Source organism: Zingiber officinale, chromosome 9B (assembly GCF_018446385.1).
Source record: "Zingiber officinale cultivar Zhangliang chromosome 9B, Zo_v1.1, whole genome shotgun sequence".
NCBI lineage: Eukaryota > Viridiplantae > Streptophyta > Magnoliopsida > Zingiberales > Zingiberaceae > Zingiber > Zingiber officinale.
The window spans coordinates 119,115,037-119,134,645 of NC_056003.1; the positions used below are offsets into that span (position 1 = coordinate 119,115,037).

General features: G+C 36.8%; 1 protein-coding gene across 6 annotated transcripts in view; it reads right to left on the reverse strand.

Moving 5' to 3' along the window:
- LOC122023597 (SWI/SNF-related matrix-associated actin-dependent regulator of chromatin subfamily A-like protein 1) overlaps positions 1-19,609 on the reverse strand; it is a 51,145-nt gene that overhangs the window by 11,628 nt on the left and 19,908 nt on the right. For 5 of the 6 annotated variants that reach the window (XR_006123169.1, XM_042581794.1, XM_042581791.1 and 2 more), the window contains exons 12-17: positions 11,102-11,179; positions 5,753-5,821; positions 5,596-5,661; positions 5,373-5,501; positions 2,756-2,812; positions 1,362-1,451 (exon numbers count right to left, since the gene is read on the reverse strand). Coding sequence is in view for 5 of the 6 variants with exons in the window: in XM_042581794.1 (XP_042437728.1) it covers positions 1,362-1,451; positions 2,756-2,812; positions 5,373-5,501; positions 5,596-5,661; positions 5,753-5,821; positions 11,102-11,179 (489 nt within the window). In the remaining variant the exon portion in view is untranslated. The remainder of the gene's footprint in view (positions 1-1,361; positions 1,452-2,755; positions 2,813-5,372; positions 5,502-5,595; positions 5,662-5,752; positions 5,822-11,101; positions 11,180-19,609) is intronic. The other variant, XM_042581793.1, reaches the window with a different exon arrangement.

Genomic DNA, 19,609 nt, shown 5'->3' on the forward strand with positions numbered 1-19,609 from the left:
AATGAGATATTTTCTCCGGTGGTTAAACATACATCCATTAGAGTGGTGTTGGTTTTAGTAGTACATCATAATTTGTAGTTAGAGCAAATGGATGTGAAGACAGTTTTTCTTCATGGTAATTTGGAATAACATATTTATATATCATAACCACAAGGATTTAGTCATCTTGGACGGGAGCACTTAGTCTGTAAACTAAAAAGTCACTTATGGCTAAAGAGATGATGATATAAGTGTTTTGACTCCTACATGGTTCAAAATGGGTACAGCAGATGTGAATATGAATGTTGCATTTATGCAAAGATCCTTGACGACAATTCACTTATCTTCTTGCTGTTTTATGTGGATGATATGTTGATTGTTGTGAAGAGTATAACTACTGAAGACGTTGAGCAAAGAATTTAACATGAAAGATTTGGGTGCAGCAAAAAAGAATAAATATATTTATCTAATAATTACTATATATAAATAAAAAAAATCCTAAAACCGTATCGACACGGCACGACACCATACAATACCAAAATCGTATCATTCTAGTATGAGACCGAAACCCGGCACAGATCGAGATTTTAAGCCTTGGATGATTTTTATTTTAGATATATGAAAACTTTAATTGATTTCAGTTTTACCTTATCCAATGCGGTTGATTCTCAGATATTCCAACTAATTGATACTTTTCCCAAAATTGATTTCATAAACTACAGTGAAAATAAGAGTGCAAGAGGGAAGACAAGCAAGGGGAGGGAGGTTACTCGAGGGACTACAAGAACATAGGTCAGATTTATAATGCCGCACAATATAAGTTTATGTTTCTCAATTAGAGATCTTACAAAATTGCATGCCTTGTACAATAGTTTCACCAAAACAAAAGAGAAATATGAAGCAGAAAAATTCCTATTATGGTTGTAATGGGAAAGCCTGTTTTGTTTGTACATTTTAGAATAGGTCAGTCTCACTAAGGCTAAGTGCAATGAGAATAATATAAGCCAAAATAAAATGAAATTGTAGATCAGACCAAGTAAAAATTACTTAAGACTTTAAGACTCCGAACTAAGTTTATTGGATTGATTTATTTTATGTAATTTATATTGATTTTCATTATAAGGATCAATTATAACGTATAGAGATAAATACCCGTCACAGCAAAGGACAAAAAAAATTAATTATAACATAATTCAAACGCTAAATACCCGTCACAGCAAAGAACAAAAGAAATTAATTATAACATAATTCAAACCTTGACTTCCACTATTGCGTACCTGTGAACGTTTTGCATTTACAAAACTCAAGGATATATTTGAAATAATAGTATCTCGAGAGGCCAACAGAAATTCACTTAAGTTATGTAGAACAATAGCTCGCACCTTGTTGATAAGGTTCTTTTGCATAAACTTGAGTGACTCAATCTTCTCAGGGGAATTACAAGCCTGGATGTTCATTTTCACTACCTCCAACTGAAAAAATAAAAAGCAACATGAAAACTTAGATTGCAAAATTTAAAGATAAAATAATGTGTGCATACTTCCATAAAAATTGGATAAAAAAAGCTTTCCTGCGTTTCATTCAACAATGACCAAGGAAACAGTAGAAGACAAAAATTCTTTTAGAAACACTTATAACATTATGTAAAGGCTATGTTGCATCAAGGTTGGCTATCTAATATTGAAAGTAATCAAAGGCAGAAAAGTAGAATCAAGGATTTCTAACAAATTAGTATGCATTGAATAGATGAATGTAGCTTGCACCAGTACTATAAGCAATCTGCCTAGTGGTTGAGTGGTCATTTTAATAAGAAAAAAATAATTAAGTAATGTTGGTCATTGGCAATGCTATGATGGTCAGCTGCCAGCCGTAGGCATTGCGCTGGTCGGCATTATTAACCTATCTAAGAAAAAAACAGAGAGCTTCCCCCTATAAGGCAGCCTCAATATCAACCACACTGTGATTTAGACTGGTCGCCAAATCACAGCTCCAACAAGGTCAACTATCCATCAAAATCTCATCCAACAACCTTACCACACTCCTCCGAGGCTGATGTCCCTGGATTCGTCCTTCAGAGTTCCAAGCACCTCCCACTGTAGTATACGACTCCTTGATTCTTCATCCCAGTAAGAATCCTTCAGATTTCAAGTTGACTTTTAAGACATTCTTCCTCTTCCAGCAGAATCATCCAGATAATACATCACGATAGATTCTCATCTCTACCTATGTTGACCAAGGTTGCGAGTGGTACTACCCAACTCTACTCAATACGAGTAGCACTATTCTGGCATACAACATATGAAATTAATGCATGTCACCTTGTTCTGTGTTTTGATCAAGGAATAAAATAAGAAATTTCAGTTGCAAGATACTTCCTGTGAATTAGAGTATTCTAATTGTTGTTTCACTTATATAAGGTAGTTACATTATAATAATCATTAATATGATACAAATCATAAGGCAACTAAAAGTCACAACTAAGAAAGTTTAGAATGTCAATAAAGACTACTAAGCATACTTTGTTTTTGATAAGTAAAATTTTATATATAACACTGACAAAGCATACAACAAGTAGACTTTAGTAGTGCCTCAGTGTCAAATCAGAGTACACTCCTAAGGACCAAAATACATGAATTTGCACACTTCTAAAAATCTTCTCACGGTCTAACTGCACCTCATCAGAGAAACTCCTATTTCTTGCTCTCCACACCGCTCATAGTGGACCAAAGATCTACTAAGCATACATGAAATATAAGCATGTGGCTACTAGGAATACCTCGCGAAAGAGTATTCGTATTTGTTTCATATCACTCTCATTCAAATCCAGAAAGACCTGTAAACATCAGAAAACTTATAATAGAAAAAACAGCATCAATCAAAAAATTAAATAGAATAATATTTCTCAAGGTCAAGTTTAGCAATATTGAAATTTAAAAAAAAAAAACTCAAACTAAAAATAATCTTCAATGACAATTGAAACAAAGATTGTTGAGGGAGAACAAACAATTATTAAGACTTACAATATATGGCTTGCTATTTTCACAAAATTTTATTGAAATTAGGGGTGGCAATTTCTGACCCGACACGAAAACACGACCCGAATCGAACATAAAAAAATTAGGTTAGTGTCAGGTATTATTAGGTTCGGGTCGGGTTTTCGATCTAATTGACACGATTAATAAACGGGTCGAGTTTGGGCCAATGACCCAATTACAACTCGCGAACCCATTTATAAATATTTTCGGGTTAGGTTCGGGTCGGATTCTGATTGAGTTCAGGTTAAAATAAGCATATTTTTATAAAATGTGTCTTTTCGGATCAGGTTCGGGTTGAGTTCGAGTTAAGATGAACATGTTTTTATAAATGGGTAATTTCAAGTCGGATCGACTTCAGGTTGGATTCGGATTGTGGATCATTTCAGGTCGGTTCGGATCAAATACAGATAAACGGATCGGATTCGCGTCGAACAATTTGATCCGAAATATTAATTTGGCCGGGTTTGATGATTCAACCCGTCAACCCGCCAACCCGAATTGTCACCCCTAATTTAAATACATTTTCTAGGTCATATGATTTGGCTTAGTCTGAAAAAGATGTTTCTTATATAGAAATATGACATAGAAAGCATTGTCTAAAGCAGTAGAATCTAAAGCTGTGATGATGGCATTGGCAAAAATTTTCATTTTACCTGTTCACCACACACGAGAAACTCCAAAACTTCCAGACTCTTAGTGGACAAGAAGACTTAGTGGTTGCCTTTGTTGTGAGAAGCTTTGAGCTTCCAAATTGCTCATCCTTAATCGGCCTATTCCACAATAATCTTTGAATTATTGTTGCTAAATATAAAGGGCAACCATCTCTACAATTTTCAGTGCCATATCTTCCAAACTATTGTCTAACATCCCCGCATGAACCCACTTGATGAAGCCCACAGAACATGCTTTTAGCTCAATGAAGTTCACTTTGTGAACGTGATTGAACAAGGAGCCAAACCTATGCGGAATGTCCCATCAGATAAGTATAATCATATCAAGGCTTCCAGATATTTAGGCGTTCTCTTTTTTCTCACTATCCACTTCACGCACAAGACCTATCCAAGGCCCAGAATCTCATTTTTGGTCTGTCTCAGTCACTTGTGGGAATGTGATGGTAGCAGCATTAATACAAAGTGGTGCAGGTAGGTACATATCAGGAGGCATAGGAAGAGAAAGGAGAGGAGAAGAAACAGGAAGAAGAGACAGAGAGGCCAGCACCCATTTGGGCATTGATTTCTCATTTTTCTCATCCTGTCAAAGTAACTTTCAGTCCCAACATCGATTTCTTCTCCAGCACCATTTTCTCCACCCATCAATGGTTGTCTACTCCTCCCTCACTCATTGGCTTGATTCCACAACAAAAATCCTCCAATAAAGCCTCTGTCATCCACTACGAGTTCCAGCTAATGTCAACTTCAAGAGATCGGTTTAGTTATCAGTAATCCAAAGGCACAGTTCTTGCCACCTGAGCAGGTGGCATGGAATGAGATTTCAATTGTCTCCATAGCAATGGTTGGAGCAGTTTCCATACAATTTCACTAAAGACTTCCGTAGAATGAATGAGAAGGGTTTTTACATGGTTATAGGAATAAAATTTTTGACATGGCCTGTAACTCAAAGTATGAACTGAAACAAATTTACATGGTTTTTCTTGAAAACATACAAATGAGTTAAATATGCATGCGTGAATTTGTAATTCTTGAGGTCAGTCGTTTGCAAGTGGCATTCAAGAAACATACAGAGATTGTTGGAGAAGACAAAACAAAACTAAGAGAGAGAATAGTTAAAAAAATATATAAAAGTGAGTTTCAAAACAAATAAAATAAATGAGACATGGCAGCTTTGTGCAATTTTGGCAATTAAAAGAGATAGATTAGAATGTATGTTTGAAGTTAAAACAAATAGGACAATAACCAGCAAAACAAAAATTTACACTGCAGATCTACACCACAAAATAGAAAGTGAGATTAAAGGTAGGGAAAAGCTGAATCTCTACAACATGAAATAAAAGAAAATGATGCTATTATTTTCTAAAAACAACAAGGAAAATGCACAAAGACAACACTTTTGTCTAGTTAAACCCATTAGATGTGAAGCTTTATGATTCTCAAGCATCTAGTTTCAGTTACGTGAAAACTTCTTATCTTCACAAAATTGCAAGTGACCAACTATGAAGAAAAAAATGCATTTGATCCACAATCAGACCAAATCTGCAGTCCTTTACTATTCCAAAAACACTGTAAAAATAGAGCAATAACAAAACCAAGAGTGGTGTGCAGATTGCAAATCATTCTTGCCAAGACAAAAACAAATAGCTTGACTTTATCGAAATAATATTTTGGGAATAGATAACATTACTTGTTGCCTACGCTTCACTGGAAGCTGTGAGAGTACATCTCTTTTTAACCGGCGAATCATGACAGTTGCTTTTAGCAAACTATGCAATTCTTCATGGTTACTTGCACCTTGATAGACACCAAAGAAGCCCTAGAACATAAAGTTCAAGAGCTATTTAAACTTAAATTTTGCTAAGAGATGCATCGTATAATGGATAACTAGAAATGAGAAGATAAAGACTTACTCCCTTGCAATAGCGGTTCCCATACTCGTGCACATTTTTGTAAACATTAGGATGTAAAGCCTCAAGCTGGAAAACAATACATCAGCTTTAAACCTTCTAAGAGCGTCACAAACACAAGGAGCAAAGTGATCAGGCAATAGGATCTTTAAGTTTTCACCTGTTTGAACAACTCAATAGGTCTGGATAAAGCAGGAGTTCCACTCAGAAGAATTGCATATTGAGCTTTCTGAAATAAAGAGCAGTGCGACTCAAAGGCAGTGCAGCTATGTAACTATAATTAAGGAGTAGATAGCTGGATGGACAAAATAAGAGCATAACCAGAGCAGTTAAGCTTACCAATTTGAAGTGCCAAACAGAATATTTCTAGACAAGTAACTTGCATGTTTCTAACGACAGAGTCAAGTAGATCCCCATTGGGCTCACAAAATAAATAAGGGGCATATTTGTAGTGACATGAGCCTACTACCAGCCTAACAATACACCCAAAATGACACACTTGAGTTCCAAAAAAACATTATCTGCAATTTTTCAAGAACTTTCTCTTCTTCCAAAGCAACAAAAAGAATTGTTTCTAGATTCCACTCATCTTGGGAAATAGGAATAAGATGCAGTGCAACACAGAAAGTTCCCCATCCCAGTTTTTCTCAACCTAAATCTAATTGTCATCACCAATGCAGCAACAAAGGCTGTCAATTGTTGGGACCGATCTCTTTCCAAATAGGTAACTTATTCTTCTTTGCATCTTCTGTCCCCCCTCGCCTTTCTACTCCCTAACTTTCCTGTTTATTTCTTTCTAGTTGCTACTCTTCATCCTTATTGTTCTCCAAGGCCACCTGATTAAATCAGGCAAACCAAAAGGCATGAGAAGTGGTTGGATATTGTTAGAGACAACTGACACAAAGTTCAAGAGCCAAGGTACATGCATGGAGGCATTGTATGGAAAATAATTGTGATCAATCCCAGTGAAGGAATGGAACAAGCTGACGGGAGTTTTTCTATAGATGCTGCTAGCATTTGATTACTGTCAGTGAGGGGTCTCCAATTCTATAGGTTGCCATGCTTCTTGTAAATTGCCCTAGTTTTAAGTCCAAGGGGACTAGATAGATCAACCAAAGATGTTGTTGGAAATTAAAACTCATATTAACTGAAAACTTGTCTAATACATAGAATCGTAACACTTTTTTATAGATTAATAACATGACTTATTTACCTTTCTAATAAAAACCCTAAAACTTATATCAGACTTTTCCAAACAAAATTTTCTAAACAAACTTTGTTCATAGAGAGACTTATCTAAAAAACCTAAATGAATATCTTCAGCCTATATATGGTTACAAAATCATATTCTCTCATACCCCCCCCCCCCTTTCAAGCTGGAGAATGATTTTGGATATAATACTTTCAAACGTTGAACTACTTAATCGTTTAGTAACTAGATTTGCAAGTTGTCCATGTGTAGATATGAAAAGGCTACAATCAACTAGCTCTCTAATGTCCTTGATGAAGTGTTTGTCAATTTCAATGTGCTTCGGTCAATCATGTTGTAGTGAATTGTGAGTTATGCTAATTGCAGACTTATTATCACAATCCAGTCTCATTGGCTCATCCCATTTGATCTTTTCAAGTCTTCCAAAATGGTCGTTGATCAAAGTAGTTCACATATACCATAAATCATTACTCGGAATTTCGCCTTTACATTAGACCGCTGCCATATGTTGTTTCTTGCTTTCCATGTCACAAGGTTACCACAAACAAGAGTGAAATATTCTATGGCTCACCTATTATCAACCAACATCACCATCCAGATGTGCCTCTAACACCTTCATTTCTTTTAAACAAAAAAAGCTTTCCTTTCCTGGTGTTCCTATAAGATATGTCATACTCGATGAGCTGCTTGCAGATGAAATTCTCTTATGCTATGTCTGGTTTTGTATGAGACACATAAACAACTTTTACCAGCCATTGATACATCTCCTTATCTATTGAGGCATCATTATCTTCCATTCTAAGTATGAGAATTTGGTTCTATTGGAGAACTTGGCTTGCTTGTTGTTTGCCTATTTTTCAATAACATATTCCTTTTGAGAGATAAAAATAACTTGTTTAAAGTGAGCCACATCATTTAATATCATTGTTATATCATCAATATATACTAAGAGCCCCCAAAAGAAGAGTGTTTAATAACAATGTGATATCCCCTTGCCTTTATCTATACCGCATGACAATCATAACTCTTGCAAATGATGCTCGGGTAATTGCTTAAGTCCATATAAGGTTTTCATACAGTATAAGCTCCCAAATTATTTTCATATCCTAGTGAGACCTCTATATAGATTTATTTCCCTTAATTCTCCATGCAAAAATATATTTTTGACATCAAACTCATTCTTAGGATTTGGGTGCGATTCTTGGACTTGCGTAGCATTAGTTCAAGAACAACTGTCTTCTTCAAGTTTGCCTTGTCAAGTCCCACATTTTTAAAGACAGTTGGGGTCTTCATGCATAGGCAGACATAAAATTTGACATGAATTTAGACAGTGACTTATACGTCAGAGGTAATAAAAGGTCGAGCAAGAAATTCCCATCCTTAATCTTCTAGTATGGAATTCTCTCACTGAAGATGAAATAAGGTGCTTGTTCATTGAAAATAACATTCGCCGGCATATAGAACTTCTCTAATGAAGAATGATAACACTTGTACCCTTTCTGAGTTGAGAAATAATTCAAATATCCTAAAGACAAAATTATTTAGTGTGTATTACTAGATAGAATGTAAAGAGTGTTTCCATTTTACTCTTTAACCCTAAGGAATCCAACTATAAGGCAAGTAACAGGAAAAAACAGCAATGAAAGTCTAGCAACAACGAGGAAAAATCTAGCTATGAAGGCTAATAAAAGATAGTTACCTATGAAGATCAATAAAACAAATCAAACTATGAAAGTTGATTAAAGAAATCCAACTTGATAGCTGGTAAAAGGAATCTAATTATAAAGGTCGATAATGAGCAATAGCAAAATTACAAACTATGAGGGCCAGTAAAATGGATTCAATTATGAAGACCGGTAACAAGGAAAAATTGGAAATGAAAGCTGAGCAACAAAGAAAAATCCAGCTATGGTAAAAGGAAAAACTGGCAATGAAGGCAGAGAAAGAGGGAAGATTTCAACTATGAAAGCTGGTAAAAGAAAAAATTGACAATGAAAGCGGAGCAAATGGAAAAAAAACAGCTACCAAGGTTATTAAAAATAATGCAATTATAAAAGCTGATAAAAGAAAAAAAAATTGACAATTAAAGCCAAGCAAAAGGGGGAAATTCAACTATAAAGGTAAAAGAAAAAAATCAACAATGAAGGTCAAGCAAGTTTAGGGTTTTGATTGAAGGCATCACAAGGGAAAAAAAAGAAAAAATAATAAAATATAATAAGGGGGAAAAGGACAAGCTTATAATTGACGAGAAGAAAAGAGATCTTAAAAGATGAAACTGGTGGGGAGAAACAATATAAAGATAAATGCTAATAATTTAAGAGGAAAATCAAAATAAAAGAATTGAGTTAAAGAACAAAAAAGAACAAAATTAAAAAAAAAAAAAAAAAACTTAAAAGGGATCAAGATAAAGGAGCATAAAGAAGAGTAAATTGAAAAAAAAAAACTATCATGGGCATGAAGCAATAAGAGAAACTGCATTTCCAAAAGCAAATAGTTTTCATTGTTAAGATTCATGTGTACAAATATCACGTTCAATGGTAAGGAAGAGATTTGTGTGACTGGGATATTTCTACAGTTGAGGATGGAGATGAAATTTCTATTTTTTGTTTTTTGTTTTATTTTTTTGTTTGTGTTTACATGCTAATTGGAAAGCATACATACATACACACACATATATATAATAAGGTTAATAGGCGGCTGCAAAAAAAGAAGAGGGCAAATAAAACAAAAAAAAAAGGGAGGATTCGAACCATGACCTTTTGGTCACATGACAACAACTTTACCGTTGCGCCAAGGCTCCCCTTCAGGGCAAATAAAACAAGGGAATGATAATAAAAAGATATACACAACAATAGAGTAGAAGAACTAGGGTAAAGGAAAATAAAATTAAGAGGACACAACACTTAAGAGGGCACGAAGATAAAGAGAGGATAGATTAGGAATAAGAAATAGAATACCAAAGAAAGAAAAACAAAAGAATTAGTTTTTTATTTGTAAGGAAAGAATAAGGAGAAAAGGAAACAAACCAAATATCAAAGTGCGTATGATTCATGGACGAGGGCAAGATTGAGAATGATGGTGAATTAAAGGATAACTAACACTCAAGTTTCAGCTCTGATACAATGTTGGAAATTGGCAACTGTATTAATTGAAACCTTATCTAATACATGGGATCCTAACCTCTTATAATAAATTGATAACACAACTTATTCTTCATAAAATAAGTGACTTTTCTAATAAAACTTTGAGAACTCTAACAAACTTTTCTAAATTAACTTAACTAAAAAAAACTAAAGAGGTTTTTTTACATCCCATAATTTAAGGAATATTTTTATATAAGGTTACAATTTTCTTACAGACGCAAATAAATTATCGTTGCTAAGAGAATATAATATAATAAATAAGTTAATCAAGAGAAACATAATACTATGAAAGTTATTTCAGCTAAAACCCAAGTGATAAAAATTTGAGATAATTTTTGGCTGCAAATAAAAAATTTAAAGAACACTCACATTCTATTACAAGGGTGGGTTAGAGATTAAAATTTGAGATAATGTTCAAATTAAAAGGGTGGGTTACAGAACACTGACATTCTATTAATTAAAAAAAATGTCACCTTATAATTTGTCTCAAAGTTTGTGTTATAGCATTAACAAATTCAAATATTTTCTCATTTAATCAACTCATTTAGAGGACCATTCAGATATTTTGTATCTATTGAACCAATAATTGTGATAATAATGACCAATTTTTTTAATTTGGTGAAATTTTGTAACGCACATTGATATCTCTGGAATATCTTTTGCCCCCATTGACCATTTAATCCTCGAGTCACTGTTGTATCTAAAGGTCAATGATCAATGAAGTTCTGCAGTATTTTCAGTGTGATATTACTAAACTGTATCTTCAAGTCTTTAATGTTTAATGCATCGAACACTTATGCAAAAGGAAAAAATTGGTGGAGGTCCATCGGATACAGAAAGAGACAGATATAGATGGAACAGACTGCCACTTTCTTGTAGTCATTCTAGTACACCCAAATTGAGAAAAAACATTTCCTGAAGGTAGAAAACAAAATTCTTCTAAGATAAGTCAACAGATAAATAATATTCTGAGAAATGGAAGCCATGAAGCTTGGAGTTATATATGTATAGTAATAACAAAGCAACTTTCCATCATGCCATGTCTAGATTCCACAAATTTTCAAATTATGGCAAGGTCTCAAAAGAAATATCATTTGCAATGAAGTTAACTTGGTTTAGATTGCCATAAGAGCTCTTATAGAAAGTAATGCCTGACCTTTAGAATTGGGATACAAGCATTTGTTCGCTTAGCTTGAGCATTCTTCATAAAATGTGATTCATCTGCAACAACAATCTGAGAAAGAAGCATTACAACAAAAGGCTAAGTGATGAGTAGAAAGGTTTATGCCCACATGAAGAGGTGCAGTGCATATATCTAAAACTAACTCCTTATAAGACAACATGAATTTGACAGATCTCTGATTTTGGAAACAGAAGCTCACAGCAGAGGGAGACAAAATGAACTCCCATTTTTAATTATAGAGGTTCGAAATTTGTAACAAAAAAAAACCTGCAACATTGTTTAATAAAACATTAACAAAAAACTGGTTGAACAAAAGTCTAGTTGCATTAGCAAAGTTAACTAAAGTGTTCCTATCATCATCACAATCATGCCTGACCTTGCAAATGGTAACACTTGCAAGTAATAGAGACCAAGTTCTAAACTATCATTCCTTGCTAAAGTTTTAGTATCCAACCAAAACAAGACAATGACAGTACCATGTCAACACTCAGCATGCGATAAAGTGCGTTGAGATGAATTTGGATGCACTTTACTCCTTTAGTCCCCTCCACTAAGTTTATTTAGTTCTAAAAATATAATCATAACAATTAGATAATCAAACGAATTAAAGCATTATTACGTGTACTATGCCAACACTAAACATGCTTCAACATGTAGCAAAGTGTATCAAGATGAATTTGTTTACACTCAAAAAGGCTTCAATATAGAAAAGTGGAGGACGACAAGTGAAAAAAATAATAATAAGTGGATATAAAAAAGGGAAGATTCAACCTTTCATTTACATTCACTCATTTTCCCACTTTAGTATCCGTTGCGGTTAGAAAAATTTGTCACTTACTAGACCTGATGAAGTTTTCTCCTATGGCTGGACACACGTCAAAGGGCTCGCTGGAAGTCATCTGGGTGAGGCCCCTCTAATTCCTAAGTCATCATCCCCCCATGGCAAGAATAGATCAGTAAAAAGTATAAAAGCAGGAAAGCAAAACAAGGGTTGTATACCATTGTCAACCTTTTATAGAGAACCATAGTCTCAAACCCTAACAGGTTATTAGATCATACAGATTGCAAGTCATGTGTGGGTCATGCATGTGAGCTAGATTTGTGTCATGTAGGCTGACCTGCTAAGCTGGAAGGGGATCCTATCCCCCAATATCACGAGTCCCCCCTCCAATCAAACTAAGAAGTAGAGTCGAATGAAGTCTGACTTAGGGAGCGTGGGCCCAACCCGGATCCGTAATCGAGTGAACAGGTTGGTTATCCATTCACCTGGTTAAACAAGTAGGAACCATATCGGCCCACACAATTCCCACCCAATTTTAACCATTATAATGAATTTTTATAACATGTGATCATCACCATAGAATATCGAAATCCGTCTTGCTATCTATTTGACTAAAATCAAAAGAAGTCGTAAAATAATTCTCAAGTTTTGTAGGTGTTTCATCCATTCTCTTACCAAAAGTTGTGCTTTTGTGAATTTTAAATTACTACTACAAATATTTTATGTTTCAAACACATTAGTTTCTAATCTATATTTTAAACTATAATCTTTATAAATATCATATAACTTATTTCTAATATTTTGTAAAATATTAGCACGATCAAGAGAAGAATCTTTAAATGGAATTAATGTATCATAAATACATAACTAAAATTTCATGTAAATATCTAATTTAAGTCTAGGATCTAAAATAAATGAAACTAAACAAGTATAAGAAATATAATAAAAATTATTTTTTTCATTTTGTCTTCACTATTAATACACAAGGAGATAAAAATTCATTAATAACATGTTCATTTAAAATTAAAGCTAAAAATTTCCATCCTCTCTATCATAGAAAAAGAAATTCTAACTTGTTCAGTATCAATAATTATTGTAGAAGGACATTTAGTTCCGAGATAGTAGATTGGATGAAAAAAGATTTATTTTGTCTTGTGACTCTTTGAAAGCACAAATATTACTTGATAATTGGACGAGAGCTAAAAGAAAATATAAGGAATGCAACTTTCAGATGGCGAGGAAGAAGAGTTTGATACTAAAGAAATTAACAGTATGTGAATGGGAATTGGAAGTGCTTCCTAAAGTAATAAGAGTAAAAAGATAAGTGAACTACGTGGGCTTTGAATTCTATATACCCTAAAGGGATACATAGACAATTTAAATAAGTACAAGTCCTTTTTTTATTATTTAATTTATTTTTTAAAATAATAATAATAATCTTAAATTGTCATGAACTGTGTAATCGACAGTTTCAAATTGTGAACCGTGTGGGTTGAGATTCTTACAACCGTAGGATCGGCGATTCCAAACCGTGGTTGAGTCTAGCGTGGAGTGCTCAAGTTGCAGAGCTATAAGAGCAACTTGGGAGACCGAATCAGGGAGCCAAGTTATCAATCTGAATGGGGTACTCGGGAGCGACTCAAGATGTGCTCCCTAGTCATCAATCTGAATGGGGTACTCGGGAACGACTCAAGATGTCACACAGTGGGAGCGACTCGAGTAGTTGAGTCGCATGGGGCACTCAACTCAAAATGTTGAGCAGAAAGATACTAGTTATGCTAGGGGCTCAGGAACATGAGCTGAGTCATGAACTCAACAGGCACCATGCAAGTCAGATGTACTAATGTGGACTAACACCACATAGGCTGACCCGGTTGGCTTTATAGAGATCACTGTCCCTGAATATCATAAGTCCCCTTCTCCAAATCGAATTAAGGAGAAGAGACGAAGGAAGTCTAATTTAGGGAGCATGGGTGATCGGGCTGCCAAGTTATAAGAGCAATTCAAGAGGTCGAGTCAGGAAGCCAAGTCATCGAGCTAATGGGGTACTCGAACTACAGAGTACTTAGGAATGATTCGGGATGTCGCATAGTAGGAGTGACTCGAGAAGCAAAGTCACAAGAGTGGTGTCAAGGGCTTTGATGAGTGTCTTCCTTAGGGTTGATCAATACAAAGGAGACAACCCTAGAGCCATGGGCTGAGTAGAAATAACTTGATCCTGAGACTTTAAGAAAACCTCTAAAGTCTTTGAGAGAATATAAGAAATCTAGCTCGATCCCGCTAAGACTAGGGAAAGTGGAATAAAAAAATTCATCTCAACGTCAAGTATGCAAGAGAGAAAGATATAATAGAGGGAATTATCTACAACTCAATCCTTTGCCTCAGATGAATCGACGATGTTGGGGAGAACATAGCTAAGTCAACCTATAAGTAGGGGCAGAGGCCGCTATTACAAAAGGGTGAAATATCTCAATCTGTGACTCTTGAATACCCGCAGAGTGAGAGAAAAAAAAGAAGCTTAATCTCGCGACAAAGAACCATAAGAGAATAAGATACTCGATCCCACAACCAAGCTAGAAGAGAAGCTTGCTCCCGTTGAGACCGAGGTTAGAGAAAAAAATGCTTGATACTGCAATTGAAGACCGATGAGAGAATGAGAGGCTCAATCCCACATTAATCAAGGTGAGAAGCTCGATCCCGCAAAGTTCATGGAGAGATTAAAATGCGCGATCCACTAGGGATCAGGAAGAAAATATGTGAATCAATCCCACACCGACCGAAGAGAGAAGCTCAATCCTGTGGAGGACATGGGGACAGAATAAGATGCTCGATCACGGAAGAGTTGGGAAGAAAATAAGAGACTTGATCATGCAAGGAGAGAACTTTAATCCTACTGAGGTCATGGGGAGAGAATAAATTACTCAATCCCGTGATTGAGAGGGGGGGAGAGAAAAAAATAAGAAGCTCGATCCTACGATGAGTATCAGGGAGAAAATAAGACGCTCAATCTCACATCAATCGGAAAGAGAAGTTCAACCCCACTAAGGTCATGGGGAGAGAAAGGTACTCGATCCCGCGTCAAGGGTAAGGAAGAGAATAAGAAGCTCAATCCCACAATTGATGGTTGGGGAGAGAATAAGAAGATTGATCTCACACCAACAGGGAAAGATGTTTGATCCCACCAAGGTCGCAGAGAGAGAATAACATACTCAATCCCGCACCTGAGGGGGTCAGGAAGAGAATAATAAGTTTGATCCCTCACCGACTTAGGAGAGAATCTTGATCTTGTTGAGGTCATGGGGAGAGAATAAGATGTTTCATCTTGCGACCAAAGGTTGAAGAGAGAATAAGAACTCGATCCCATACTGATCGAGGAGAGAAGCTTGATCCCACTGAGGTCAATAGGAGAGAATAAGATGCTCAATCCCACATCGACTGGGGAGAGAAGCTAGATTTCGCTAAGGCTGTGGGGAGAGAATAAGATGTTCATTCGCACGCTAACGAGGTAGAAAAGTTCGAACCCACTAAGGTTATGGGGATAGAATAAGATGTTAAATCCCACGACCATGGGTTGGGGAGATAATAAGAAACTCGATCTCGCTCCAAACAGGGAGAAATATTTGATCTCGCTGAGATTGTGGCAAGAGAATAAGATGCTTGATCCCACGACCAAGGGTAGGGGAGAGAATAAGCAACTCAATTCGGTGACCGAGGGTTGTGAAGAGAATAAAAGGCTCAATCCCACAACTGAACAGAGAGAGAATAAGAGGCTTTATCCTACACCAATCTGGGAGAAAAGCTTGATCCCACTAAGATCGTGGGAAGAGAATAAGATGCTCTATCCTACGATCAAGCGTCAAGGAGTTCTCATATAGAGGAGAAGCTGAGTGGTGGTGTTCCTGGTCAGGACGTTCCCAAATGATGTATGCACTGAATAGGGATATTCCCAAAGGGCATATGCGTGCGCCAAGGATGCGTGTGCTTACCAAGGATGCTCCCAGGCATAGTATATGAAGCGAGGATGTGTGTACTTACCAGAGATGATCCCAAAACATAGTATGTAAAACATAGATGCATGTGCTTATCAAGGATGTTCCCAAACACATAGTTTGAAAATCGGGGATACCATATGCTTACTGGGGATGTTCCTAAGCACATAGTATGCGAAGTAGGAATGTGTGTGCTTACTAGGGATGTCCTTAAGCGGGGATGTTCCCAAGCACATAGTATGCGAAGCGGGGATATTCCTAAACAGAAATTTTCCTATAGAATGTATAAGAAAACTAAGCTCAATCTTTGATCCAAAAGACCTACGAGGTCGAGGAGAACAATAAAAGAACACAGGGCTCAAACCCTTTACCCGGGAGACCAACGAAGTCAAAGAGAGCATATGATCATCTCGATCCCTTGGGAGGAAAGGATAATAGAGAAGATCACCTCGATCCTTATAAAAGACCAGGCTCAACCCTACAAGGGAGAACCAATGGTGCGACGATCCAGAGACTGTAGGTCTAGGAGAATAAGTATCGAGTCAATCTCAAGACCAAAAGACTAGGAGAATAAGAGTTTATCCCAAGATCTTACTTAAGCCAGCATTCTTGATGCTTGTGCTCATATATATCTGGTGAATAATACCCACAATTTGATAGACAGTGAACACATATATTGCACTTCATTTCCCCTAGATATGCACGTTTTACCTAGTCTGAACATACCCCAACAATAATCCGTTGTGCTTTCTTTATAGCAGGTGAGACCCATAAAACAGCAGGTCATGGCATTTAGGAGATATTAGCCACCAAGAATTACCTCTCCAATATCAGCTTCATTCTCGGATTTATCATTTCATAATATCAATTGGGATCCAAAGCCCAATTCCTCTTTCTCTACCTCATTCTTAGTAGACAACGCACTTCGTCACTTTCATCATCCTCCAAACAGTTAATAAGTATGGCAACATGGACCAAACTAGCAGACTGCAAATATGAAGGAGTGATCTTGATGCCTTCAACAAATAATATTGCAGGCGCTGGTAAGAAAAAAAGTCATAATTGATATTATTGAGAAGAGATTGATGTTTTCCAATGATTTCTCTTTCTTAACCATGCCTTTCTTGTTTAGCACATTGTAGGATTGGAATGTCAAGTTCAAAAATTCAAACCAATTAAAAGAAGCTTCTGTTAGAGAAGTGAAAGCTACACCTCCGATAATTGGCGTAAGTAAAACCTAGATGGTAGGTAACTCTCCTAAGAACAAGGCAACAGAGAAAAAGGGTTCCATAGCTTTAATTGTGTGTGTGAATAAAACAGCAACCTTCCCAAGGCTCATGTTAGTAAAAAAATTTCCCATTGTGTGGATAAGAGCCAATGGTAATATTGCAACAAGCTGTGAAGCGGAAACCTTAAACGTTTGTAAAGACTAGTGGTCCGCAAATAAGACAAAGGTTGATCCAATTGCTAGTGTAGAAAGTGAAAAAACTTCGGAACCTACTTGTTGTAGATGCTAAAGTAGATATTAAGAGGCACCATTGGCCGAACATGGACCCAAGATACAACGTCTAAGCTAGCTCGCCTTCCTCTACGACAACGGCTGACTCCGCAGCATTGGTTGACTCTGAGAAGCTTCCGCTGAGGCAATTAGGGACAGAGGCGGCCCTAGCCTCTAGATCCCCTTCTTCCTTAGCCTCCAACCCCATCCTTCTCCAATGCTTCTCTGTCTCAAAGATCTATCTAATGGATGGAGAGATTCTTGTTGAACTCCCCGATGGGCTCCTTGACAAGGGCAACTTCCAAGGAGTTGTCGAGGTTGTCCACCATGATGGTGTGGTATCCTCCCTTTAGAAGCTACAGCAGCCATGACTAGGATGGTCCGATGCACGATCGGCGGAGAGGACATAGGATCCACGAGGGGAGGGTTGAGAGCAACGTGGCTAAGATCTAAAGGGGCAAGAAGTGCGAAGCACCCAAAAGAAGAAGGAAGTGGGTCAATCTGCCTATGAGACTTTTGTTCGTTGCCCTCTTTTTGTACGCTCTGCCCCTCAACCTTGCTCTCCAAGGATTTTCTCAATGTCTTTTGCTCATGTTTCCTACAAACAACACCAATGTTTTTTGTCATTTGCTAGTCCTGACATAGATCAATGCGCATTAGAGGGTTCGTCGGTAGTCATCCCGGCAAGGCCTCTCTAATGCCTAAGTAATCATCTCCCCATGGAAAGAACAAAATAGTAGAAAATATAGAATGAGAAAAGAAAAACTAGGATTATATACCATGGTCAACCTTTTATAGAGGATCGTGGTCTCAAACCATAACGAGTTATTGGATCTTGCAGATTACGAGTCGTGTGTGGGTCATGCCCTAATTCAATCCGCAAGTGAGCTAGATCTGTGTCATGCAGGTTGGGTCGGCTGTACTAGAAGGGGATCCTATCCCCCAATATCACTATTTTTTCACTTTTCCACACTTTAAAGGAAATGGACCTTTAGGGTCTATGAATTTGGTAGGATAGGGAGAGAAGCAACTCGGAAATAAGCCTTTTCCCTTATTTAGCTATTGCATTTGTGAAGGAGTGGAGATTCCAAAATCATTGTTCTATTAACTGATCAAGTGATGTGGCTAAGAGTGCAGCTAACCAGCACATTGTTGTCTTCAATCGGCATAATGCCCGGTCAAACTTTGATCAGCCAGCACTGCTCTATTCGAAAGAGCAAAGAGGTCTCTATTGAACTCTCAAGGCACGAAAGAGGTTTGTTGTAGAATAGAATACAAGCACACCCAAATTTCCCAGCCCAGTTGACCATCTCCTTAGAGAAGGGAAGGCCTTCTTGTTGGAAAGTTAAGGTGGAGATTTATGTCACAACATGGTTCAAGGTATGCCCCTTCTTGAGAGTTGAGACAATGATAGTAAACTGGTTCCTCTCAACAAGATTGTGTGAACTGTCCCCTTCCTAGGGTACAAGCATTATGTAAGAGTCGGCATCGGCAAAACCTTGCATTGGCCAGTAGTCAAAGTCTCACTAGAGGACACATTTGTGTGGTTATGCCCTGAAATTAAAGTTGATCATCACACCATAAAAAAAACCTTCAGCCAAAAGTTGCAACCTTAGCATATGTTCGAGACTAATAGAATTAACCAACAGTAACAGGTAAGGTAGAGAGTGAACCATCTACGTGTTGATATCCTTGTGAGCTCCCATGAAGGAACGAAGAGAAGCTCCTTTGTCAACAGTTTGTCACTTATGCATTTCTCCTTCATCCAAGTACCCGACCATCCAATGATTCACCCACCAAAAAATGTGCAAGGGGTTAAGGGAAATCAAAGAGTACATTATGTAATAAAAGAGATTTACTTATTTGAATATTATTAGCCATATAACCTTATATAGAACTCAATGGAGGGATACAACCCATGTAGCCAAACTCAAATAATTGGGATAAAGATGGCTTCGTGAAAAGTTTCAGAAATCACCACAGCACATTTCAACATTTACAGAAGCATCTCAAATGACAAAACACAACGTGAAACAGTAATTTAAACCTTGCTCTAACCCTTCCGCCTACTCCTAGATTAACTTCTCCTCATATGATATGATCAATCCGTATCAACCATGAGCCTAGTAAACCTTCTTGAGGTGGCCTCAAAGCCTTTCTATTCAAATAGACCTCACACAGATCACTTTGTGTGTTGAACATGATAGATCAAT